The sequence below is a fragment of the Pochonia chlamydosporia genome, chromosome 2, assembly GCF_001653235.2.
Source record: "Pochonia chlamydosporia 170 chromosome 2, whole genome shotgun sequence".
In the NCBI taxonomy this organism is placed as follows: domain Eukaryota; kingdom Fungi; phylum Ascomycota; class Sordariomycetes; order Hypocreales; family Clavicipitaceae; genus Pochonia; species Pochonia chlamydosporia.
Window position 1 is genome coordinate 1,727,320 of NC_035791.1, and position 25,229 is coordinate 1,752,548.

At 50.3% G+C, this 25,229-nt stretch overlaps 7 protein-coding genes across 7 annotated transcripts; 1 reads left to right on the forward strand and 6 right to left on the reverse strand.

Moving 5' to 3' along the window:
• Positions 1 to 613: 613 nt before the first annotated feature.
• On the reverse strand, positions 614 to 3,506 carry VFPPC_02665 (fungal transcriptional regulatory protein; the record flags this gene model as incomplete). Its single annotated transcript, XM_022428288.1, has 7 exons — positions 614 to 1,249; positions 1,313 to 1,940; positions 1,997 to 2,668; positions 2,727 to 2,991; positions 3,058 to 3,096; positions 3,195 to 3,297; positions 3,411 to 3,506. The coding sequence occupies 7 exons, from the start codon at positions 3,504 to 3,506 to the stop codon at positions 614 to 616; spliced, it is 2,439 nt and encodes an 812-aa protein (XP_022284561.1).
• Positions 3,507 to 8,646: 5,140 nt separating this feature from the next.
• Positions 8,647 to 8,853, forward strand: VFPPC_15541 (hypothetical protein; the record flags this gene model as incomplete). Its single annotated transcript, XM_018293294.1, has 1 exon — positions 8,647 to 8,853. One exon carries the CDS (start codon positions 8,647 to 8,649, stop codon positions 8,851 to 8,853), a length of 207 nt encoding a protein of 68 aa, XP_018146682.1.
• Positions 8,854 to 10,718: 1,865 nt separating this feature from the next.
• On the reverse strand, positions 10,719 to 11,267 carry VFPPC_02666 (nucleoplasmin domain-containing protein; the record flags this gene model as incomplete). Its single annotated transcript, XM_018282278.1, has 1 exon — positions 10,719 to 11,267. The coding sequence occupies one exon, from the start codon at positions 11,265 to 11,267 to the stop codon at positions 10,719 to 10,721; it is 549 nt and encodes a 182-aa protein (XP_018146683.1).
• Positions 11,268 to 12,679: 1,412 nt separating this feature from the next.
• VFPPC_13310 (hypothetical protein) lies at positions 12,680 to 13,516 on the reverse strand (the record flags this gene model as incomplete). The annotated part of the gene is made up of 1 exon (XM_018291087.1): positions 12,680 to 13,516. The coding sequence occupies one exon, from the start codon at positions 13,514 to 13,516 to the stop codon at positions 12,680 to 12,682; it is 837 nt and encodes a 278-aa protein (XP_018146684.1).
• Positions 13,517 to 13,959: 443 nt separating this feature from the next.
• VFPPC_15542 (hypothetical protein) lies at positions 13,960 to 14,133 on the reverse strand (the record flags this gene model as incomplete). Its single annotated transcript, XM_018293295.1, has 1 exon — positions 13,960 to 14,133. The coding sequence occupies one exon, from the start codon at positions 14,131 to 14,133 to the stop codon at positions 13,960 to 13,962; it is 174 nt and encodes a 57-aa protein (XP_018146685.1).
• Positions 14,134 to 15,263: 1,130 nt separating this feature from the next.
• On the reverse strand, positions 15,264 to 17,280 carry VFPPC_02667 (pH-response transcription factor; the record flags this gene model as incomplete). Its single annotated transcript, XM_018282279.1, has 3 exons — positions 15,264 to 16,570; positions 16,640 to 16,922; positions 17,086 to 17,280. 3 exons carry the CDS (start codon positions 17,278 to 17,280, stop codon positions 15,264 to 15,266), a joined length of 1,785 nt encoding a protein of 594 aa, XP_018146686.1.
• Positions 17,281 to 23,989: 6,709 nt separating this feature from the next.
• VFPPC_13311 (Sin3 binding protein) lies at positions 23,990 to 25,033 on the reverse strand (the record flags this gene model as incomplete). The annotated part of the gene is made up of 1 exon (XM_018291088.1): positions 23,990 to 25,033. The coding sequence occupies one exon, from the start codon at positions 25,031 to 25,033 to the stop codon at positions 23,990 to 23,992; it is 1,044 nt and encodes a 347-aa protein (XP_018146689.1).
• Positions 25,034 to 25,229: the final 196 nt, after the last annotated feature.

Sequence of the window (25,229 nt, forward strand, 5' to 3'; positions counted from 1 at the left end):
TGTTGGTATATTCATGTAAACACGCTAATATCATCCTCGTCAGTCCCATCGTACGCCTTTATGGGGTCCCCTTTTATGTCAAGTGTGCAGTTCAGTCAGACTTGTCGCCAAACGCCGGGATATTAGAACCAAGTTGTCTTGTGACAACTAGAAATCGAGAAAAATTCTATGACTAGAAACACATGAACAACATGACGTGAACTGGGTTTTCTTTTTGGACCGCCTACGATGAATGAGATGTTGGATGGCTCAATATGAGGAGCGTCATCCTAGTCGTTGAAATAGTCTTAAGCTGTCATGTCCGTTGAGTCATTCCGAGAAGTTTGCTATTGGCAAATAAATTCATTACAAATATTCGCAGGCAGGTGAGATTGAGACTCGAGTCGTAGTAATGATTGGTGTCTTGCGGAGGCCGTCGTGAGATCGGTCCATCATCGTTGGATGGTGCATTTGGCCGATGAAGTCTTTGTTGGACAATGAGTACAGGCACTCAAACGGCCGGATCGACCTCCGATTTTCCGTCCCATTCATTCTCAGGGCCTAGGATGTCATACTGGTCATAAGCAAGATGACCCTGCCTTTGGTTCAGAAGAGAAATAGTCTCAGCCACGGTCTAGTAGCCACCAGGAGGATGTGAATAATCACCGTGACCGTGCTGCCGGTTCATATAGTGGTCAACAAAAGCATCGCCGCCAAAAATGCTTTGCTGGGCCATTAGGAAGCCCGGGCTGGGCTGCGGTATCGGTTGTTGAAACATGGACGGGTCACCGGGTGGTAACCCTACCATCGGTATTCCCTCAACATTCATAAGCGGGTTTGGGTCTGGGAGCACAGCATCCAGGTCTCCCATCGGCATCAAAGAGCTGTCCGCATCGTACATAAGTGGTACTTGTGTAACATTTCCGGCTTTATTCCTGGCTTGGGCAAGGAATAGGGGGATCCCTGGAGCGCTTTCCTCGGTGTCTGCCCCGGCTGCTCCAGCTCTGTTGATCTGTGGTGCAAACATAGTTGGTCCGGGAGGTGACGGATGTGCTCGAATCCACCGTGTCGAATCGGAAGGGCTGTGCGAGGATATCCGTCTCGGGTCGCCTTCCAGGCTGCCAATGGCTATACTCTCGAGGATTGCATCGGGTCCTGGCAGGCGACTTGAGCCTTCGGATCTAGAACCAAACATACTTTCGGCAGCTCTCTGGTCGGCCACCTTGCGAGTTTTGTTGAAATCCTCAACGAGTGCCGCATTGTGATCGTACTACGTGCCAGATGTGGTTAGTGGGATGCACCAATGGGTCAACCTGAGGATTGCAAAACGTACTGCCTGTTGTGCGACGTTCAAAATTTCGCACCAGGGCCGAGTGACTCTCTGGACGGAGTCAATAAGGAATCGAATATGTGCTTCGTCAACTTCAACACTTCGCCACAGAGGCGCTGTGGTAACTTCAGTGATGTCTCGGTACAGCTCATACTGCAGAGCTAACAGTAGCACGCGAACGCAGTGCGTTGACATTTGGAACGTTGAGTAGTCGCCAGCTAGCTCAAGTTTTCCGGTGTCGCCCAACTGGTCCACCTCGTTCTGAATCGCATCGCAAAATCGTCCAAGGCACATTGCATGGGCAACGACCTGCTTTTGTGATCGGGCTATAAACTCCCGTGGGAGCTTGCGAAGAATATCTGTCGACACTTTGTCCCTCTGTCCCGGTAAAGAGAATCGGTATAAGTCAATATGGCTTACAGCCAGATGCGTGTGCAGAAACACATAGCCAGCTCGCTCGGAGGAGGCCATGTACTTGGCAACCGTTTGATCGCTTAGTAGAAGCTCAGGCGGCAGCGACATGTGGAATCGAGTCAGTTCGTTTTGTAGCCTATTAATATCCGCCATTACTTTGGACGCATCGAGCTGTGGTTGTGCTGGAGAGCTGGAGCTGCAAAGCCGCTTTGTAGTTCTAGATATGGATTAGTTTCCTCATCACATATGAGCGCTGATAACAAAATGACTTACACTTGAATGCGGTGGCGCAAATCAATGAGACGAAGTTGATATGCATGCATATTGATGGTGCTGGGATGGTTGCCCGGTTTGTCGTACAATTTTTCGGCGTTGATTGGACGATTTTCTCGAAACGAAGCCTCCGAGCAGGGCAGGGCAATCTTCATGTTTTCAGCACGACAGGATATGTATTCTTCGTATCCACCAGCAAGCATGCGATCAAGGTAGAATAACTGCCAGGCAATCCGTCGAAGGCACTCTTGTTGAGCAAACGTTTGGTTTCGGGGTAGTACATCCCAATTAACTCGTAGACCCAGCATTAACCTCGATGCTACCCCAAAGGACTGCCAAACTTTGGCAAACTCTCCACGAATGAGATTAAATGTTATGCTTAGTGCAAAAAGAACCAAGAGGTCGTCGGAAAACTTGTAAATGTTTGTGAACAGGTACATTTCGACGTGTGCGGCGCATTTGATGCCGAATTCGCCACCAGAGTCACTGGGGCTCACAAAGACTGCTGTGATGCCACATACAGCAGCCGCCACAACGGGGTCGAAATGGCCTTCTTGGATTTCTCTGTAGGTTGTTTCCGGGTGCAGGAACCCTTGGCATGGTAACCAGTACATGTTGTCCATGTACGCGTCCATATGCCGCAAGAGGATATCCCGACGTACGAGCATGTCCCTAAATTCAAGATGGTCAGCTAGCTGAAATGTGAGGGTGGCAGGCGAACAAAACGTACTCGGAAGACAGATTTGACCCATCCGTTATGAGGGCAAAATTGTTGTTAATGGTGCTCCCGGTGCTTGATGCGGGACTAGTAACCGCCTCCGACCTGGCGCCGTTTCCTGCAATCGACGGGCTTGCCTCACCAGCATTGCTGGCGTTGCTGGAGCCGCCGGCATTGCTTGCGCTTTGAAACCGAACATTGGTGAATCGTCGCTTTGCAGGCGTGTACTCACAGGGCAAGCCGCCAGCCTCGCATCTCTTGCATCTGGGCAAATCACCTGAACATTTCGTCTTGTGAGAATGGCATTGGCTGCAGGCTCTTTGTGCTCTTTTTCGCAAAGTACCGGCCTCTGTGTGACTGTGTGATGGTGTCGTTCTTGAGACTATCGATGAGATTAGCTTTGGCGGGTGCTATTTGACGAGACGTCATCCGAATGAACGTAACACCTGTCAATTCAGAATTTCTGGGACGAATACTGACTTGTAGCATCCTCATCCTCTTCGGCGGTGGCAAAATTGCAGGTCAATTCTAGCCTCGCGCAATTTGTGCATGGACCTTCACCCGGATTGCCAGAACATTTTACCTATTGATATCACATTTGTCAGCATTAGAGTTTTGATACACATGCTAATAACTGAGTTTTATGAGAGCAAAAACTCGTGGGAAAGCAAAAATCGAACAGATATCTCCTCGTACAAGGCCCTCGGACTTTAGGTAATGGCACAAATGCCTGAGATTGAGCGCCTCACATGAGGTGGCGTAATGTGAAGCGAAAAACACCACGACGGACATGTCAGGGCAATGGGTCATAAATCTGTACCTTTCTCAGCCTACAAGTGCGACAGCAATCACTCAGAATTGGAGCGGTTCGACGTCGTTTCGTTGGAGGAGAAGGGGCTGGAACAATGCCTGACGGTGCTGGAGAGGCAGACGCTGTCGTGGGAGCCGCCTGCCCATCAGCGTCGGGGGCCGGCGGCGGATCCATGTACTGAGACGAAGTCGAGCGCTGGATGGATGAAGCGCACGAAGTGAGGCATGAGGAAACCCGACGGCGTCAAACAAATGGAAGCGACACGATGATGGATGAAGACTGGCGATGTTTGGTCGTCGTAAGGCGCAATCCGGGTTGGGACTAGAGGGGAAAGGAGGAGAGAAGAAGCCAAGCAAGTCCAGACAGGGTTGTGTCTAGAGTTTGACAAGAAACAAACAAGACGACGTCTCGTTGGCCTGAGAAAATCCAGCCCGCCGGGGGGCTGTGACAGTGCGACGGGCAGCCTTCTGACTCTGGCTTCCAGGCCTTGGTTTCTCACCCTAACGCTACCCGTCTGCGGCGCTCCTGGCTTGAGACGAGCTGGTTTAGTTTGGCTTGCCTGGGAAGCTCAAGCACCAGGCCAGCGCAAGAGACGGTGGAACAGGGTGGTTGAGCCCGGCTGGGTCTTGTGGCTTGTCTCGGCCGTCGCTGCGACGTCTGTTTGGATGTCGTAAATGGGGCCAGGCCCGGCTGTCGCCCGAGGGTGCCGAACCTGGTGGTACAACAGTGCTGATTTTGTGATTTCTCCTGCAACTAACCGCTAGTTCAAGCGGGAGGCAGGAGGGGACTGGCTGTCGCTGAAGCGCTGAATGGTTCAATGGTTCCCAACAGTGGCTCGAGGCTGTTTGTGGCAACAGCCAAAGGGGACAGTCTTGACATTGCATGCCGCGCCAAGTGCGCGGGAGGGTCCAAGGTCAGGTAACCTGGAAACTGGGGCAGATGTTTCAATATTGTTGGACTCGAGGAGCTTGTGACCTTGTTTCCGTCTCTGTGGTCCGGGTGATTGGCAGAAACAGCATTGAGTCCATGACAACGATTGGAGCAGACACGGGGGACAGAAGCGAGAATGGCCCTCAGCACAGTTGGTGGAGCTACCACTTTATTTACCCAACAAGAAGGATGGGGGCGCTTTTCGAAGCTTAACGGAAGAATCAGCACAAGGTGTACTCCATCGTACGGGGGTGTAACAAGCTGACGGAAGTCTTCCAGGCTGATCAACCACGAGGCCGCAAAACGCAGCCAACACAATCTGATCTGTCCGGGCTTGACGACGAATGGCGAATTGCGGGGTCGGTTGTAAGCACGAATTTCCTTGGTGGCCAACGGTCGAGAGAATCGGCGATAAGAGGTCCGCTGCCAGGTATCAGATGGATTATCGCAGCGTCAATATTGATGGAACAAGAGGAAGACAGAGATATGTCTACCTACCTTGGGTAAGGAGTGAATGATGCTTGGCACTCAAGAACCATTCGCATCTACTACTCCGTACAGAGTCGCAGTTACATTAAAAAGGAAAGCGCAACCATGCAATGTCTAACCATTCCTTCCCAGCCTTACCCGACGAGGGTCGCGCCTTCTAGAACCAACAACCAACCAGCACCCAAGTGCGTGCAATGGGTGCAGACTCTGCAGACAGTCCCGTTCGGATCCGTCAATCATCCGTGTCCTTGCTCCATGCCATGATTATGTGTTCACATTTCAGCAACGTCGATCTGCCCCGATGTCCAAATGTCGGGTTGGTTGCGCCTTCCTGTAGTCTGTCTCGCTTGAACTTGAGGCTGGGTTGAAACCGCCTGTCCTCAGTCACTCACCATTGGACTTCAGCTGGCTCTACTCACTCATCACGGCTCGGGCGGTGTTGAGCTCCGAAACAATACATTGACCGCTTTATGTCAATGATGCATCATGAGAATATCCAAATCCACATTCCTAATCCTAGCCTCTGCAATCTCACCATGATTTCTGTTCATATGCAACCATTGCACCCATCATTGCGGTTCCACACCCCGCCATGGACCTGATGGTGGAATTTGGCCGTATGAGACTGCACAATCCCCAGAAACTGATACCAGAGAGGGAGACCTATCCACCAGGTACCAAGGTAAGTAAACTCCAAACTTTACCCAGCATGGGACACTGTCTCGTCCATCCATTTCCCAAGCTGGTCACTGATGGACGGCATAGTGACCCAAGACCGACCCATGCAGCGCTGATCGACAAGGCGTCATATCTCGTGGCCTGCAACCAGCAATAAAACGTGTTTCGACCCTGCTGCCGTCGCCATTGCCGTTAACCCATTGAGCTATTATTCCAGCACAAAAGCCTGTGGTGGCGGAGCCATGGGTAATTCATTGTGGACACCCATGATGGGACACTACGGGACTTCGTAGGCACCGTCGCCAAATTCGCGGAACAAGGAGTGGACTATCAACGGAAGGCACGGAGGAGTCGTGTTGAAATTCTACAGGGTCCATTCGAGGCGTTTGCCAAAGCGACGGCCGGCGAAGCTTCGGAAGTTTTCCCATGCATTTTACGACATGTCTGGTGGACAGTGTGACTCCTTGCCAGGGTCTACTGGTTGATTCAGCTGCCACATTATTGAGCTTCGTCCACACCCAAAACCGCCGCCGGCAAGGTCCCTTATTGGCACTTGGAGCAAGAGTCCCCTCACGGCCACTCTCATCTTGGCAGCTCCGTTCCTTAGCTGGCACATTCTCCGCTAGTGATATAGTATCATTAGCGGAGTTTGAGGCTCGAGGATCAATAAAAATTTTACTTGATTTTGTACGTAGGTATATTGGCCCTGCCTTGCGGTAATATGCTCACTTGGTTGATAACTCTTACTTTGCAAACCATTCGGTCTACGGGTCAATGGACCGCCGAGGGTCTCCATTTTTCTTCAACGAAGATTTCATCAATCACTTTCGCAGAGTTGGTTACGATGGGCCTACGAAGGTGATCAGTAATAACGCCACTGCTCTTATGGGTTGAAGACGGCTACTGTGGAAGCATGGGATAAAAATGCATTTCATGCACTCCGTAGGCCCAGCACACATTTCATCCAGCGAAGGTAAGGGCAGGTCCACCTCGTACACTTCGTTTCCCCTTGACCTCAACAGCTTGTTTCGCTCCTCAATTCGATGTTGCATGCCTGATGCAGCTTGGCCGTCGTCGGACCAGTCGGCTTTCACTTGTCTTGCAGCAGATCAATGTGTTATGCTGTTGGATGCGGGATGATGTCTCCCTTGAAGGCCTCGCAAAAAATACACTCATCTGGTGAGGGCGAGACATGCACGCCCTGTGCCCTGTGCCAACAGGCACTTAGAACACCCCATCTCAGCCTCCAATATTGCTTATGACCAGCCAAAGGTAGACCTCTTGTCACCCGACGTCAGACGCAGTCTTACTCAACCAAAAGCAAAGCAACAACCGAATGGATATCCAAAGTAGCGGAGTTCGGAAGGACAGTCAGGACACACATGTCCTCAACCCTGTTGCCAAAAATGACCTCCACCAGCATCACTTTGTGCAACAAGAAGCAAGACCAAAGATATGCACAGAGAAACTTCGGCAATCGGACGACAAGGATAGCCCTGCCGTCAGCGTTCGGGGGTGGAGCTTCCACACCTCATCAGTTCGGCCACATGAGCCCAGTCCTGCAACTTGTATTCCAAGCGGAATATTGAGCGCTCGCATGGCCTGGATGCGAAAAACGTTCCCATCTTGGCAGTACTTGGCGCCTGATGAGGACCCCCGGGTTGAGGCCCTGCCCTGTCCGCAGTAGCCTGAGATGAACAGCAAAACAAAGTCGATGAGTGCCAGAAACGTAGGGGGTTTTGCAACCAGACCTAAAGCAACATGATCTTTCATGTCAGAGTGTAAGCAGCAGGTGTGTCCTAACTTGCCAAGAGAGCTTAATCTCGTATCGTCATATGATTATCAGACATCCATTTCAATCTCAAATTTGTCTCAGCCGGTCTCACAGCGTCCCAAGATGTCGAGTCGCAGACGAACTCGGGGCCAAACAGCTACATGTACCAATTGGCGGTCACAAAACATGTTGTACGAATTTCCCTTTTGAATCAGCGAGTGCCGAGGCGAGGCCAGGGTCTGTTGGACATCTTGATTTCAAACAACCTGTTCCTCGATTAGGTTCTTCACACGACGCATCGCTTCTTGAAATTGAGCACGAATTTAACCAACCGCATCGACTGAAGGGAGCCAAGTTTTATCCCAGCAAGACTCCGCACCGAGTCTACCCTTTGCACGACCCTGGTCCGGTTTCATCAGAGTACTTACTGTACTGACTGTTGCGGAGCTCGGAAAGCTCTGTTTCCGTGCCAGTACATCCTCTCGTTGGGTCACAGTTTGATGCAAAGTGACATCTTCAGCAGCCTCTCGGTTCAGCTAGAATCCTTCTGATGTCGTTGCCCGTCATTCGGGTCCAAGCGAATGTGACATTTTTATTCTTGGTGATCCCGAGAGCCGTGAGATCTGCTTTCTCCTCATTTACGACTTCCAGTCTTTGAAACCTTTTTGTTTTTTCGACACGTCGTTTTGGTTGCGCAACAGGCACTCTAATGTTGGCCCACTGTTGTCCTGTACTCTTGGCCGGGACCTCGGCCCGTCAGCAATGACCCAGATCCATTCGGCTGCTATGAGGCACGAGTCGTGACTGGCAGATCCTCATCTTGACCATGAGGCTGCATTTGGCGGTGTCTTTGATGCATTGTTACAGTGAAATTTGTCGCTCGACAGCAGATATCACATCATCTTGGACAACATGTTCTCCACATGTGTTCACAAGGTGACAAGTCGCAGTAGACCGTTGAACCTAGTTTAGTCTCGCATGCTTTGTGCTGCTGTCACCCTGCATTTGGCCACTATCAGCACCTCTGCTTACGGTAGTCGTCTCCGAGATGAGGGCTAATTATGCCAGGCAGACGCCGGTTTGTTTTTCTTGGATCCGCTAAGCCAACAAGGCTAATGAATGAAGCCAGCAGAATGTCATGAAAGGATAACGTTGGCGTGACTTAAGATTGGTAATCCTATCAAGGTGCTGTCCCTGTGGCGGACTTTGATCCGGTCATCGAACGGAAACGCTGGACCAGTTCTTCTCAAATGATGTGCCAAAATCGGCAACATCGTGTCAGATACTGCTACGCGAGCGGAGGATTGGATGGCCGCACAAACACGACGTCTTATTTCGCACGAATCAGATACGGCATGGCGAGTAGTATCTTGAAATGCTGCTTTCTATTCCATGCTTTGAACGACACTGGCCAAGCCCCCAGGAATCTCGAATTGCAGTACCTCATATCTGCCTAACTCAAAAGGCCCTTCTGTCCAAATTGCGAAGATTCGGCAACTGACTTGGCAAAACTTTTGCTAGCGCACGCAATCATCTCTTGTGCTTATTGTTCCCGCAAAGGCACAGCCTGTCGGCTGCCAATTAGTGCTGACCGAACGCAGAAAATTGCCAAAATGGGTAGACTTTGAGCATGAAGCTCCAGCTTCACGCTGATGTAGGTGCCTCTCTGGGATAGTGGCATTTACCAGTTGAAAACATGCTTGCTTACCTGAACTTGGGGATCGCCAGGATGTGAAGTCGATCATTGATACATTATTCCGTCTACCATGCTTATACAAGACGGTATGCAATGCCCCAGACCGTACATAGCAGAGCCTTTGTCAAGATTGGAGTGTGGACAGCGAGGCGACAAGGGACAGTGGAAGACTGGCCTGGCTTAAAACGACACTTGACAGTCTATGCACTTTCGAATCGTACTCACCAGGTTTGGACAATGCAGATAGGGTGACGAAGTCAGCCCTAGCTAGTATTTCAGGTGATACATCTCCTGATCAGCAGTATTGTGAGTTTCGGCCAACACGACTAATTACCTGTCAGTGGCTATTACGTGGGAGACGAAATAGCAGTTGTTTACCCCGTATGTTCCAGCGGTAGACACTCCTGCAGCGGTATCACGTCATGCGACACGCAATGCTCAACCATTGTGTACGATGATTAATTGCTCCAACACTCTGATAACTTAGGGTATCGCACAGATCCATTTGGAAATGTTGGTAACAATTGTCGTTTGACTGCAGAAACAAGAACCCGCTGCTGCTCTTGACAGGCTGAAATTCCTCGGCACAGTCAGGGCCGGAGTGGGAGGTGACAGATATTACATCCACCATACCCGAGTTTACGAAGAGGAACATCCTGCATTCTAAGCATGAAGCAGTCAAGCTTAGCCACAGACTGCCTCGAGAAACAGCATGAGGCATCATGTTCAACTAGACATTGAAGGGTTGGTACCGCTCCAGTAGATTTGAATGGTTGACACGATCATCTTGCAAGTCTCAAGCAGTATCTACGCTTGTTTTGCAGCTCCTTGTGCTCCTTGTATACCACAGCACTGATAAGCTAGATTAAATGACTGGAAGTTAACTGCCAGGTACATCTCTTCTCAAATTGCCAATTATAGAGGCCATGGCGTCATTTAGTATTTAGTTGAAATGCGTGTTAGCAGCGAAGTTTCCAACTGAAATTTGACGCGAAATCTAGACGACTGCTATCCATATCTGCCGTCTAACTTTCAAGAAATAGGTCGCTTTAAGCGAGATATGATTGCTAGGGGAATAACAGGGATACCATCTACCAAGCCGAACCCAATGACCCTACCAATATCTTCTACTTGAGGCTTGTTTGAACTTTGGGGCCAGTAACATCAGATATTACCTTTGATGAGCGGACTTGTCAACCGTTGCCGTTTCTAAACAAGTTATCCTCGAGGAGACGACTCTCCTGGCAACATTCAACCTGATAACAGAGAATATTTGATATCCAATCCACTTAGTTAACATACAACATCTTGATGCTACCACCCTGGCTGTGAGAATTTGCTATGACGGTTTTGTCACAAGGCTACTACTGACCAACCGAACACTCTCATAGGCATAATATCGAACATGGAATGTGTATAGAGTTAGAAAATGTACGGTTTACATTCGCTATAGGAACTTCACAACACATGTCGCCAATAGTGACAGTGGACCGACACAACGTTCAACTCGCAAAGAATCACAATCATAGGATTCCTCTCATAAAACGTACACAGTCATAACAACAAGACATACCATCCTATACCACGCATCCAAATCAAACCAAAAGACAACCGCTTCCCCCATCCTCACGACGTCTTCTTCTCCTCCTCGTCATCCACCTCTTCCACCCCATTAACATCCTCATCACCCTCTTCCTCCTCCTCATCTTCCTCATCCTCCTCCTCATCATCATCATCAACCCTCACAAACTCCCACGCCGTTCCCCCCTCCTTCGCCGCCTTCAAACCCCCATCCTTCCCAGCAACAACCTGCAGCAGTCCCCCCAACCTCGGCGCCAGCAACACATACCCCCCATCAGGATGCCGCCTCGGCACAAAGCTCCCATACTCGCCTTGCTCCGTACCCTCCGCCGTGAAGTTCCACCAAAAGTCGTGCCCCAGGAACCGCTCCAGCTCCGTCTCATAGAAGCCCATCCAGCCGTCCTTCTCCACGCTGCGCCAGTAGCAGTTCCCCGCTTGACTGAGGTCCTCTTCTAGTCGGAGCTTGCCGTCGACAATGGCTATGGCCGCGGAGGAGGAGCGCTCGAGAATGACGTAGGTTTGGTTTGGTTGCGGCACGGCGTCGCGGGTGGCGGAGGGGCCTAGGATTTTATCGAGGTTGTCTTTTTTAGACATTTTTTTTTTTTTCGTATTAATTGAATTGAATTGTGTGAGGAATTATACTGAAGAATCGTAGTGTATTGATTTTGAAATGAAAGGGTGGAATTGGTATTTTGTTGGAATAAAAAAGTTGGTGATGCTGCCTGCATGGAGGAGTGACATGCCATCGCCGATCTTTGGGGCGTGACGTCAATGACGCATCACTCATGGGCGTCATAGTGCCAGGTACGAAGTCGCCTTGGCGGGTGGGTTGGGTTAAGTGGGCTGAATTAGGTGCAGGATTTGCGATGAAACTTGAATCAAGAAATGCTGTCGAGCTAATAGTTGGGGTGGGAGATGTGAATGAGCTGGTTTACATGGTATTTTGGATTGCCATGTCCTTCGGTAGACTTGATTAGTTTGACGTTAGCGGATGTAACCTGGGCAAAGACGTTAGAACAGCTGTTGAATCCAAGATTTCCGTTAGAGTTTCTTTCACTAGTCCATCCATATTAACTGACCGTAACGAAGATAGCAACCACTAGAAATTAAACCTCCATTTTAGCCAGACGGTATTCCCTCCTCAAGCATATCCATCCAAGAGCGAAGCATATCAAACCTCACCAAACCCTTGCAGAACACATAGTTCCAGCAACATAAACCTCCTAACCCGGAATCCACCAATTTTCACCTAACCACCCTCTTCCCACCTAACCAGCTAAGCAGCTCTCCCTATCCCAAGTCAAAACATTGACATCCCTGTTGTCCTCCACAGCTCACATCACAAGCCCATCATCACACAGAACCGCCAAGCAAGCACACCCTTTCCCCATCAGAACCACCGTACACACAGGCTCTTTGACCCTCGGCGCACAGCAGCAGCACGGGAAGAAAATCAAAGGTGCAGCCGATACCGTCGTCATGAGCACACCAAGTGCCATGGCACACAGAAACCGCATGTTGGATTTGATGTACCTCGTGATTTGATACGAAACTTGAGAGTTTGTTAAGTGTTTCTGAGCTCAGCGTTGAAAAGTGATGGAAGGCAAATGGGAGGGCTGACACAGACTTATCAAGATGAATCATACATTGCAGAATGCACTCCTGCATAATACACCGGCGTAGTCAACTGTCAGGGACTTTTGTGGCTCGTTACCTCTTCGGAATGAGATGCAGAGGTGAGACACATTGTGTTCATAATTGGGAACATTCCACAGCAAGTTCGGACAACGCAAGTATGTAGAAGCCCATTTGATTACGTACAATTAAGAAAAGCTGATTTAAAAATTAAGCTAGTTATACGTTGTGACGTGCTTCATAGAATAATCGACTGTCCACCAATTTCTTCATTGGTCAGAAAATAAAACCATACTTTTCTCTATTTGCCAATACAAATCAATACTTTTGGTAGCCGTAAACGGGGAGTTAGCCCTGCTGAAGCCGTAAACTTAGATGTTGGTGCACACAGGACGCTTGACAAAGGTAGTCTCAGCATCCTTGGGACACGCAACCAGAGCACAGATGCAGTTTTCCTCCTCGCGCATCTCGCACACAATCTTGTTGATGCCAGGGTTGCAGCAGCAGCAAGGAACTTGACGGCCGGTGGGAGACGGCGGCATAACACAGCCAGGAGGCATGGGCTTCGTCTGAGCAGGCTTTGTGACAGTAACGAATCTCTTAGGTCGGTCATTCAAACCAGGAGGCTTGCCCTTGGTGGAAGGAATAGCATGAGGAGCATCGGTGACAACCACGGGCGTAGGCTTCCCGGCAACAGGACCATTCGGAGGAGGAGGAAGCTTCTCGACGGGGAGAGAAGGAGGGGGACGAACTTGGTCCTTCTTCGAAATCTTCACCTCATCATCCCAAACAGTCGGCGCATCGCTGGGACACATGACAGCTGCGCAGAAACACTGGTCCTTGCTGATGGAGCGAGTGCAGCTGATAACATTCCTGCTAATATCGCAGCAGCAGCATGCGTTTCCGGGGTTGCCAATGTCGTTCTTTTTGACAACAGGAGCGGGAGTCTGCTTGACAGGAGGAGTCTTTGGTTTCGTCGGCTTCGAAGTAGGAGCAGGCGGTCCATCAACGTAGACGGTTGGTGCATTCGCAGGGCACACCACAGCAGCGCAAACACAATCCTGCTTCATGATGGACCTGTTGCAGCTGATGACGTTTCTGCTAATGTCGCAGCAGCAGCACGCATCGGGAGGTGAGTCAGGAGGAGGTTGAGCGACAACCAGGGAGACGAGGCAAAAGATGCCGGTAGCAATCGAAGTGACGCGCATGTTGGACAGGATTGAAGTCGTGAAAGGGCGTTTTGCTAGGACGGAATAGTAGACTCGTTGAAGATTGTGGGAAGAAACAAAAGGGCGTACAAGTAACAGGAAGGCTGTCACAAATATACTCTTCAAGGTGAGTGAGACAAGGTAGAAGGGTTTGTGAATCACAGTGTTGGTGGTGAGGATACTCGAAAAACAAATTCCAGAATCGAGGCGGATTCACTCCCATTTTATGTTCATTCCGAGTCGCTGCTTCTTTTTCTGGATCTCACGGCTCCTTCCTTGACTCTGCTACATACACGGTTAGCAAGCTTCATTCCAACGCATCATCGACTGACTGACCTTGTTTGTCTCGGCTCAGACACAAACGCTCCTCCAAGACTTCAACAGTTTTTTCCCCCAATGCCTCGCCCACGCCACACAATCCGTATGGACAAACTTTGCTTCCTTCAACCCATCGTGAACCAATAAATCAACCACCTAACCATGCAACAACGGCTCGGCAGACCTAGCAAAAGTTCTTTGCTCTCACGACTCTCTTTCGGTCCCAACTTGCGCCTCGCCACTCGCATGTGGTATTCCTTCGCCCATCGTGCCCTCACACCACATTTGCATTCGTTCATCCAAAGGGAAAAAAGAAATTTTCTTCCTTCACTGCAAGATCCAGATTCATTGCATGGCGCGTTATAGACAGGGTGCACTGGGTAAGGTAGGGTCCTGCATGTGCCTAGCTCTGAACTTGTGCGAAATCCTTAGTCGGACCCTCGGGACCTTTTTTTTTTTTTGCTGCACGGCTCACAACCGCGAATTCTGTATGGTCAGTGTGTTGAGTGTTCTGGGATTCTTGCAGGTAGTTAAGCTTACTCGCGATGAAAAATCTCCTGTTCGATGCGTATGCCGTGGCTGCGATGCATTGCCGTTACCGTCGACTTGCATATGTCAAGCTGGCCGAGCCCCATTCAGTATACCCAGATATTCATAGCCGTCAAAAGCCGTGCCGTGTCAACCAAGAAAATTTACGGACCGACGTAATTCTAGGCTCATGGTGCTGTGAAGTCTCTTTAAAATCTCTTTTCTTGCGACCTTTTGTCAAGATCCTTATGTTGTGTATGGGTCATTTTCGTTGCAGAAATGGTAAACTCTTACGAGAGATTTCGTGTTCTGACATATTGCCAGGGCTTTTTTCTCTTTTCAACTTCAGTCCGTGCCAACACGGGAATTATGAAGACGGTTCAAAAAGGAGGCTTGAATGGCGTTCGTTTGCAGGAGCAAATGTTCGGCCATGTCGCATCGTGTTGCTAAATATAATCGCGATCGAGAACTTTGCTGCATGACATTCCGTTGGCTTGCTTCTCGGCCCATGTTGCCACTTTGATGGGCAACCAACTGCGGCAGGATAATCGACAATTACGAGACCAAAACGTCACGGTACTTACAACAAGACTGTGTGTGTGCTGTTCATTGCATGTCAGATGTACACAAGTAAGCTTGATTTCAATCCTAACTAATGCACCAAATTGTCATTCGATTCCATACACGCCATAAGAAACTATCTGTCCCAATTTTTCCAAAACCGAAAAACAAGTCATAATGTGTCATTGAGAAGGCGCATTTTAATGTACATGGCCGTTGCGACATCTTAGTAGATGCGCAGAGAGATAGAGGAAACCAAACAAAAAAGAGTATGCAACAAGAAAAATATCAAATTCGACCCACTGCCACACTAAGCAACCGACTTAATGCAATGTGCTCATTAAGAACCGGGAACCGGCAGACGGGGATACAGCGAAGAGCCGCCGTCACGTAGACCGATAGGCTGTCTCGCAGGACTCTTGATATCCACATCCATGGCATCGCCATCTCTTCGGGAAGCCTCGGCCTCGACTTCGCCGACAAAGTCCTTTCGCTCCAGGCGACTGCGGACGTACTCCCGCAGGGTCTCGATGACACGCATATTCTCCAACCAACGGTCATAGTTCTCCTCGCGCTCCCTGGCCTCACTGCTGTCCGACTCAGACGATGGAGACCCAACAGAAAGAGCGGATTCGCTGGCCTTGGGCGTAGTGCGACCACTCGTCTCCTCTGCAGGGCGAATAGGAGGAATCGTTCGAGCCTTCTGAAGCATACCACCAGAGTATCGGCGACGCTCGCTGCTGTCAAAGCTGGGACCGAGGGCAGCCGTGGTGGAACTGAATCCCTGGCTGACAGCGGGAAGACTGGTAGGGAGAGTTGGGTACATGACAGACGAAGTGGTTGTGCTGCTGTGGCGAGACTGAGGAGAGAGCCCGGACGAGGCAGATGGGCTAGGCGAGTGACCCGAGGTGTAGGACATGGAGCTCGAAGGTGGTGTTACTGCGGGAGTGCCAGTCGACGAAATGGCAGTAAGAGGCGAGGCCATGTTAGCAGCAGAGACTGGGTGATAGCCGTCAGCCGACACGGGGAGGTGAGTAGGAGATCCACGCTGGAGCACAGTAGGCGAATGGCTGTGTCGGTAACCGCCGAAACCGTGATTCTCGCCGCCGTTATGGACGTGGACACCGGCGGTGGCATGGCTGGCGTTCTCGTAGATGGTATCCTGCATCTGGCCGAGGAGGTTGTCGAGCTGTACAAGATCCTTCTGCGTTCGGGCATTAGGCATAGGCAAGTAATACTGCTGAGCAAGCGGGTTCTGCGTCGGCGCAGGGCCGCCGTGGACCATGGCGGGTGCTGGTTGAGGCATGTACTGTTCGGTGGCAGTCATGGGGCCGTTAGGAATAGAGAGGGAACCGTGGAGAGGCATGAGAGATCGTCCAATCTGGGCATACGAGGATGGGTCGATCTGGCGACGCTTAGCGTTGCCGAAGAAGTCGTCGACCATGTCGTAGGCTCGCTTGCGATCATAACCACCACCAGCAGCGGAAGCACTGTAACCAATGTGCTCAGCACGGGGCGTGTTCATGGGAGGCTGGTTGAAATACAGGCCATAACCAGTTGAAGGTTGAGGCGCGTAGTAGCCATGGCCTTGATGGTGCGAAAAGCCACCGGAGCGAATTTGGCCGTTGTGATCATAATAGCTTGGTGCTACGTTCTCGAGTTAGCATACAGGTCATGGCGGTGGAGAGGAACATCGTAGTGAGATGTGAAGCGTACCTTTGGACCCTTGAGTTCTGTAGTTGAGACCCTGGTGATCCTGGCCGGGGCGAGATAGCACAGAGTCATCAGCGTGGGTCTTTACGTGCTTCTTCAGATCCTGAGGGCGCTTGAAGCTCTTGCCGCAGAATTCACACTTGTGAGGCTTGAGAGGAACGTGAACCCTGATGTGAGAGGTAATGTGGTCACGCTTGACAGTAGTTGTGCGACAAGAGTTCCACTGGCATGTGAGGTTCAAGTTGTTGGTGCTCTTGCGGCCAACATGGCGTTCACAGATGTGTTCCTGGTAGGCATGTCAGTTTGAGTGCAGACGAGGCGGTAGAAATGGTAAACAATCATTGGGAGCGCGCATCCGTCTTGATACAAGAACATTCGCCGTTACATGGAGACGGATATGCAGGGACGAAAAGACGGGTCTCTATGCATGGCGGAAAGCTCGCACTTACATAAAGAGTATCGGGACTGGAAAACTTCTGGTTGCAAGAGTTCCAGCGACACGTCAGGTTGTCCTCGGCTGAGCTGTGCTGAGAGGTACTGGAAGTAGAGGCTGAAGGCGCAGGCGTGTTGGACTTGGAGTCACTTCCGTTGCTCGAGGTTGACGAAGCCGAAACCTGGGCAGCATCCGACATTTGCGACGCCATTGTGGAGTATCAGAGCGCCAGAAGCGGCCTGAGTAAGATTTCTTCCGAGAGTGGTAAGAGAGAAAGGGCCGCGTGTTTCCAAAAGGTTTGCAACTCGCTAGCAGTGTCAAAAAGCGAGATTTTTGGATAATCTGTGGTTTGGTTTGACAGAAGAAAAAACCGTTGCAAGATGTTGTGCCTTTAAGAAACGTTGTCTGGGCTGGGGGAGAGAAAGGCTGCTTCGCTCATCGAAGGTTTCTGGGGCGTTGGCTCCCTTTACACTCTCACAGAAGTCTGGGCAGACGAGAAAGGGCGAGCGGAAATTCTTGGCGTTTCTTGGCAAACACTCCGGGGTACCCGAGATGGGTGATACTTTTGACTTGCAAGGATCCACATAATGAACAAGGTACCGACTAACGAATGAACGCCAAGATTGGCGGCGGAGTGCGCTTTGCCAAGAAACGCCAAGTCTTGGCAAAGTCTGGGCACTTGGCCCATCAGTGCCATCACCACTTTTCAATTGGCAGTCGCCTCCACTTGATGCTATGCCCAACTGCGAGTGAGTGCATCAATCCCATCGAGTCTGGCCTGGTCTGGTCTGGTCAATGTTTTATCAGGCGGATCCCAGCAGCCCAGCAGCCCAGCAGACCGTAGCCAGACCCCAGAGCTGGTGCTTCGTAACAGCGTGGACAAACGACCAGACGACAGAAGGCCGCAAGTGACGTTTTATTACGAGCACTCAGTCAGTCAGTCAGTCAGTCAGTCAGTCAGTCAGTCAGTCAGTCCTGTGGCAGACACGCAGCTGGTTGAGTGAGCATGGGCTGACTTCCAAGGTACCTAGGTAGGCCAGACACGACACGACGACCCCAGATTGCACATTGCGTGGCCCCCCGTCGTCGCATACTGTAACAATCCAGACTTTGTCGCTTCAACACACGGACGGAGTCGTGGCACTTTGACCAGATTCAGATATACAACTGCCGTGTCCTGGACTTGACTCCTGAATGTGGGACTCCATCATGCCATTGATCGAGTCGTCCTCAGAGCTGGTGTTGGGTGACAGCACAACCTGACAGCAATACAGTTCCCGTGTCCAACAGACGATGGATGGATGGGCAGAAGAGGAAGAAAGGAACAGATTGCTTCCACACCACCTTATTTCAACATACCTGCGCCACCATCCTTACAGTACGCAAAGTCCGCGGAACGGTACCGTGAAGGACACAAAGATGTAACCATGGGGGGGTCAACTGTCGCCAACTTCCGGACATCAGTGGACGAACACAGCCAGGCACTCCATACTGCATTGCATCACCTTCCATCAATTCCTTCTATCCTGGTAGCTCCACGGTCTCACGACAGTCGCCAAGTCGGTCGTTGTCCATGCCTGGCCTGTCTGTGTTGAAAACCGATGCTGCTCATTTATTGGTACGGGAAGCCAAGCCGACTTGTCAACCGGTTTCCCACAGCATACATTTGACCACCGCGTCTGCAGACAACGACATGGGGATGCAATACACACCATCTAATCTGACCCTGGTGAACAAATTCCGAACACGCATCGTGGGAATAACGTTACCCAGTCATGCATTACCTGACCCAAACATGCCGCTAACCCACCGTTTTTACCTACGCTACGATCTAATGCACTATGGAGCATTAGTACGCACTTTCTATCCCACCAGCTCAGTAATCTCTATTCAGCCACTACAGACACTAAATATAGCTGGAAAGAATGCGACAACGTCTTCTCCAAGTCTTTACCTGAGACATCTCATGTGCGGCAATCAAGCTTCCCGCCAGCTAAGCATTCCGCACTTCCGCCGACCACCCATACATTGCTTGCGACGTGGAATGATTCGGTGGTCGATGGTCGATGGTCGATGGTGTCGGTTTCCCTCTCGTCGACAAGAACTCGGGTGTCAGGCGCAGGTCAATTAACTAATTTCGCCCCGTTTCCCGGCCATCTGATTGATATGCAAATAAGGTTCATTTGCTTCCTCTTTGCACCAACTCGCTTTCCGTTCGTGGCGGTGGCTTCCACCCTCCATATTCAGGGTCTCGCACACATACTACTCAATCGGGACAAATATAACGAGAATCGTCACCAATGTCCTGGCTTCCGCGGGCTCCTTACAAGGGTAAGGGTGCTTGCTTCCAGCTGTGGTTTTCGATGGGCAAGGAATCAATACCATGTCTCTCGTCTCGTCAATCTGTCTTACCCACCAGCTTCAGCCCGACTCCGGATGCTCCGGCTGAACCAGGACGAAATGTCTCTTCCTCTGCAGGAATACTGCGCTCAAACTCCACAGCAGTGGCCCAGCACGTCCTAAGGAAGCAGGCAGGCAGTTTTGCTCTCTGCCCGTCGTCGCAGAACAACATTGACGCAGTTGATATTTTCATCGGATTCCTTGGGCCAACTCCGCAAAAACCTGCGCGTGTGATGTAAATCGCCGAGCCATCTTAAACCGCACAGATCGTCCATCACCACCAGTGTTATCCGCCAAGGTCTTGGCTTCTGGGGCCAAATGCGGCAGGTAGGTTGACAAAGCTTGATCTGAAGACGTTCTGGACCATCAGTGTCAGGGCCAGCTGTGCGCCAGGAGAATACAGTGGTGTCGCCTCGTTTCATTTTGTGATTAAGCTCACGGACTAAAGTAGCAGCCACATCCAGCCATGGCCGTTATTAATAGCTAATTGTTGGTGCAATTGGAGCAAGGGCATCAACATGACATCCACCGAGCTCGCTAAACCACGGAGTAATTTGACCAACTGATGGAGAATTACATCAAGCAAAGGACCACGTGTGCCCAGGTCGGCGACATTTTCTGCACTTCTGGGATTCTAGAAAAGGAAAAAAAGGACAGATATCAAGTAAGGGCTGGGATTCGCCATCCGCCCTTGTCGGCAAGTGAATAAACAAGCTCTTAGGCCTTATGGCTTTGCATGGCGCCAGCTGGAAAGCCAGGTACTTTGAGCTAATTGCCTCGTTCCGTACATATATCAAATACCATGCCCAAAGGTACAGGACGACTTGAGCGACGGCCAACTGGCCAAGCAAGCACGGAACAGGAACAGTGTTGCAAGAATGCGATCAATATTGCTGTTAGCCTGCCCAGGCGCCAAGCAATACCAAGGCTATGCCAAGCCAGATAGCCCAGCTGCGAGCCAAGAGTGCCACCTCGCCAAGCGTTGCCAAGATCTCCGCAAAACTCGTCTTGCTCTTTTTGACGCAGCCACTCTTCAACCTTGACTCCTAGGTATACCACACCTTGTCGTCTTGTCACCAGGGGCCAAGGACAACCCACAATTCCTTCCGATCACAGACAGGACTGACACAACCGACACAACCGACGGCCAATACTTGCACCACTCTCGCCAGTCACCTTTGCCCGCCCACCCAAACCACCCCGGTTGCCCAGCCGCCAAGACCTCGTGGATGACGACCCAGACGGGCAGTGCAAGCCAAGGACTGGAAGAGAATCCCTGTGGAGAAAGTAAGCTTGTATACACAAGCTTTCCAGTGCCAGGAAAATGATGCGCCTTGCAGCAATGTAGCTGGCAAATCACATCATGCTGCCTTTCAGCTTGTCCGGCATGCATCGGAAGGGCACAACAAAGAGTATCGGTGCCCATGAACAATTTTACCCGAAGTTGCGATATTATCACTGCCCTTGTTCCGTCGCATGTTGGAAGAAGTTCACATGAGATCAAGAGCCCAAGTGCTCCGTACTGTGCCAGCGACCAATTGTCGACAGCTGAGAACATGTCCGCCTTCATGCCAAGGATATTTCTCCATATTATATTGCTCTTTATTGCACGAAAATCGTGACGCAAAGTGTATTACAATCGGCCAAGAAGTTGCCAGCCAAGTTTGTTTTTCGCTACATCTCGATTATAGGGCACCTCCCCAGGTTCGCTCCTGGGTCCTCACGAAGCTCCAAGACCTCGGTGTTTCGTCAGACAGCTCAACCCCAAGATGCCCAGAGAACCAAGAACGCCAAGCAAACGTGTGAATTTGGATGGTGAACTCCAGAGCAACTTCCAATCTATTCTTAAAGTGTCTCCTCCCACCTTGAGACGATAGTCTCAATCAACGCATTGTCAAATGGCGCACTAACCACCGTCGTATACACATCGTATACACAACAAATCCAGCATGAGGAGCCGGGACACATGTCTCCCGCCAGTAGATCTTGTCCAAGTTGTATGAAGTTTGTTCATAGCCACCGCCTCGCACATGGTAACTAGTGTGTCACTTGGCATCAACTTGGCAAACACATGAACAGGTGCAATAGTGATGATGGTCCGTCCTGCGTGAAATGTTGCATTCATTTGAAATAACGTTACCAAGTTCCTCATCCGCTTGGCTCGATGTGAAGTGATCATGACAGCACCGCGTACGATGGCACAATCACTGTTCCGTACTTCATATTGCTAATACTAACCTGTCATTCAACTTATTGCCTCTCTGTCCTGTCTTTCCATCAGAAGCGCTTCCATTCCATCAGCCTGAGACGGTCCCAGATAACCCCAGCTCGCAGACTTTCAGTTATAAGTATTGTCTTACAAGTTCAAGTCCGCCTGCTTGAGTCGCAATGTCCCTACTCAACGCACATGCATATGAGCTTCGTCCTGCACACCCGTTTTCGATATGACAATACCCAACGTCAACTTAGGTACACATCAGGACAAGACCCGTATAATGGAAGTATAGGTTATTAGCCATCTCGAAGAACTATCCACAACACCTATCAACCATCGCCAACCCAAAACTCACATGGGTATTCATACGCCATGCAATGAAATTAACACACAAAGTAACTGCAAACACAAAACATATGAAACCAGCATCCCACATCTGTACACGCCATCTCTATCCCACCATAACCAACCAGGAATCAACAAAATCCAGCGAAGCACAGCACTAACCCACCCGCAAAACGGGTAAATCATAATGTGATCTTAACATACACTTTAGACCAAAAATAATCAAATCATTTCACAATGTGCCCAGATTGATAGAGTTGTTACGACCACTCAAACTGCAGGTTGGACTTCATACCCTCCACACGTTCAGTGTCAGGGGAAAAGGGGCCACAACATACAATCGGGCATCAGATCAACAAACGTCCGATAAACTGTCTCGCCTTGGAAACTATACCGACCAATATTATTCTATATTCAAGCAACATAGTGTATCAATATATTCTGTTCCTACGCAGCACCAATGCAATACACGTCGCCGGAACTCAACGCTACTTGGCATGGTTTGGCAGTGTCTTACTCCCTGGTTTATTCTAGCTTGCTTTGTTCGCTACACGCATGGATTTATTCTTGTACTCTGTGCAAAAGCCCAGTACATGCTCCATGTACGTTTTGTGCCCTTCAATCTCGGAAACAGAAGTGATGGGATCCTTGAATTTCAGAGTCTAGAATCCGATGCCCTGCAGTATGGTTGAAATTGGATTTGGGACACTGCCATACCCAACTTACCCTACATCATAAAGTCTTGCCTCATTCTAGAAACATGACAAAGCTGTAATACGATATTCAATGGCATCGGAAATCATATATTGATACCGTATCGGCATTCATCAGTGGCAATATTCCTGTCCCGGAGGGCCATGTACAGTCGTGTTGGGCATGTCGATTAAGTCGGGACATACTGCATGAGAACGCAACCACTTGCTTCAAGCACACGAAATCAGCAAATGAAATATGGGGTGGGCAAGTTCAAACTTCCATTACTTTAAAGCTCTAATCGTTAAAAGAACTTGGAAGCTACCTAGAGTCCCATCAACCCAAAATCTTTTCTTCTATCTTGGGTATCCATCATTGTCCTGGCCGTCTTCTCGTTCAAGACTCGGCCGTTGCCCGCTATATCAATGTCCTAACCCATGGCCTGCCTGTCATCAACCCTTCCACGATGAAGTGAGCGCAGAACAAAACCCATATGATCCATCCGTTCATTACCTGTCATCCATTTCTAGATAAAGATGTGGTAATGCTTAATTTTATCCTCCTAAATGTTGGTTTTCGACAAAAACCGATTAGAGTAGTGGAGAAGTGTTGCAAAATAATAGCTAGTAAAAACGTCCAAAGCGCAAAAATCATCTTCCATCAAGGACATGTGCTTCGTTTTCGATAGGGAAACAAATGACCCATTGTCTCCAGCTCGTGTTTGTTGAAACTTGTAGCCAGAGTCTCAGGTCAAATGTGAGATAGTTTGTATGTGCATGAAGTATGTGGTTAGAAAAAGGGGGGTGAGCGAGGAAATTGGCCGTGAATGAGTAAACCCAGAATCCCCGTCAGGTAGCAACTTGTCTTGCCCAACCAAGGGCAGAGATGTACCTGACATCATTCAAGCGGCGAGAGACAATCAATCAGCCAGAGTTGCAGGGATCAACCATACTCAACCTGACGGAAAACGTCTGCCATCTTGTGCCGCTCAAAACTGGGGAAATCCTCGAGGCAAAATAGGTGCGAAAAAAAGGTAAAAAACCGCCAATATAGAATATGGAGTGCGGTGTCTTGTTTGCTTGAAACAGTAAACACTCTTGGTAGAGGACGCCGCCTCTGTCACACCCATGACACATTGTCAGCCCGCCTGCGAACTAGCCATCTGTGAACCAACTCATCGCGGGTGTAACCCCAGGGGATGAAGAGAGAAATCGAAAAAGAAAAGCTCCATGCCATACTTTGAAACGCCGTTGTTATGCAGTAGGTATTATACAGAACCAAGTCGTAGAAGAGCCTCGACGGCCTCACGTTCCTGCGCATCCGATGCGCAAGCTAACGCGGAAAGATCGAGATTTGTTGGTTGCGGTGGTCGCGCCATTCCCGAGCTGACCGAGAACGTTCGCAATCCACCAACCGGAGGGAAGTTTGGGGAGCGCATGTTCCCATTTGACTGAGCAGCAGCCATGTTGGGGTAGGAATCGGCCCTGAGTGCAGCGGCACCCATTGCGGCCCAATCCTCGTCGTCCGTAACATCCTCCGGATCATCGTTCATGACAACATCATCGTCTGGTGCTTCGGAGCAGGAAGCCGATGCCGAACCGTCCATGGACATCTTGTCGGCCTCTGTCTCCATCATCATATGAATGTCGTTGTCATCGTGGGAGAAGTGGAAGGCTTCGTCAGCCATCGAACCCCTTGCTCCCCTGCCACCGGCCTTGGAGATGGGAATCGCAGAACCGTAGGAGGACGGCGGCGTTCCTTGACGGTCACGGCCTGCCATACCTCGTCGCTTCGCATCCCACCGTCCCCAGCCTACCTTTTCAAACTCCACGTCACCTTCCACGCCTCCTCCTTCTCCTCCTCGGCCCTCCAACGCGCCCACAACTAGTCTCCGTGCCTTTGTCGGGGGAATACCCGAGAAGCCTGGTACCGACGTCGTCAAATAGCCCATGATGTGCCGTATAGCCAGAGGTCCGTGGTTGAGCAGAATCTCTGGTAAATGGTATTTGGCCAACATGGGCGCAGTGATGGCGCCTGCTGATTCCAGGGCAGCTGGAGATAGCGACCGCCCGTGGTTGCTTGCGTTATCATGCAGATCCAAGTCTGAGTCGATGGGCTCAAGCTTGGCCTTTTGCAGTTGCGCCTTCAAACCGTGAGCTGGTAAAGCGGGAGATATGGAGTTGGGAGGAGTAGGGAGGGTATGAGATCGTGCCACAGTCGCCGGGTCACTCCTCGCCGCTACAACAGTTAAGTTGTCTCGGTTCGGGGAGGCCAGGGGGATATCACGAGCAGCTGATGCCAGGGAAGCCATGTTATCGACTTTTTTGTTGCGATTTCGACTTCAGAACGGTGTCTGTTGATATGGCCAAGAAGAAGGAGTCAGTATATTGTAGACGGTTTTTGAGATGTACTGACGCGCCCAGGCACACGTGCGCTCGCCAAAAATAGAGTGCAAAAAAGTCGACCAGACGGGGCAGATGCTAAGAAAAGAGATTCTGTGACAAACA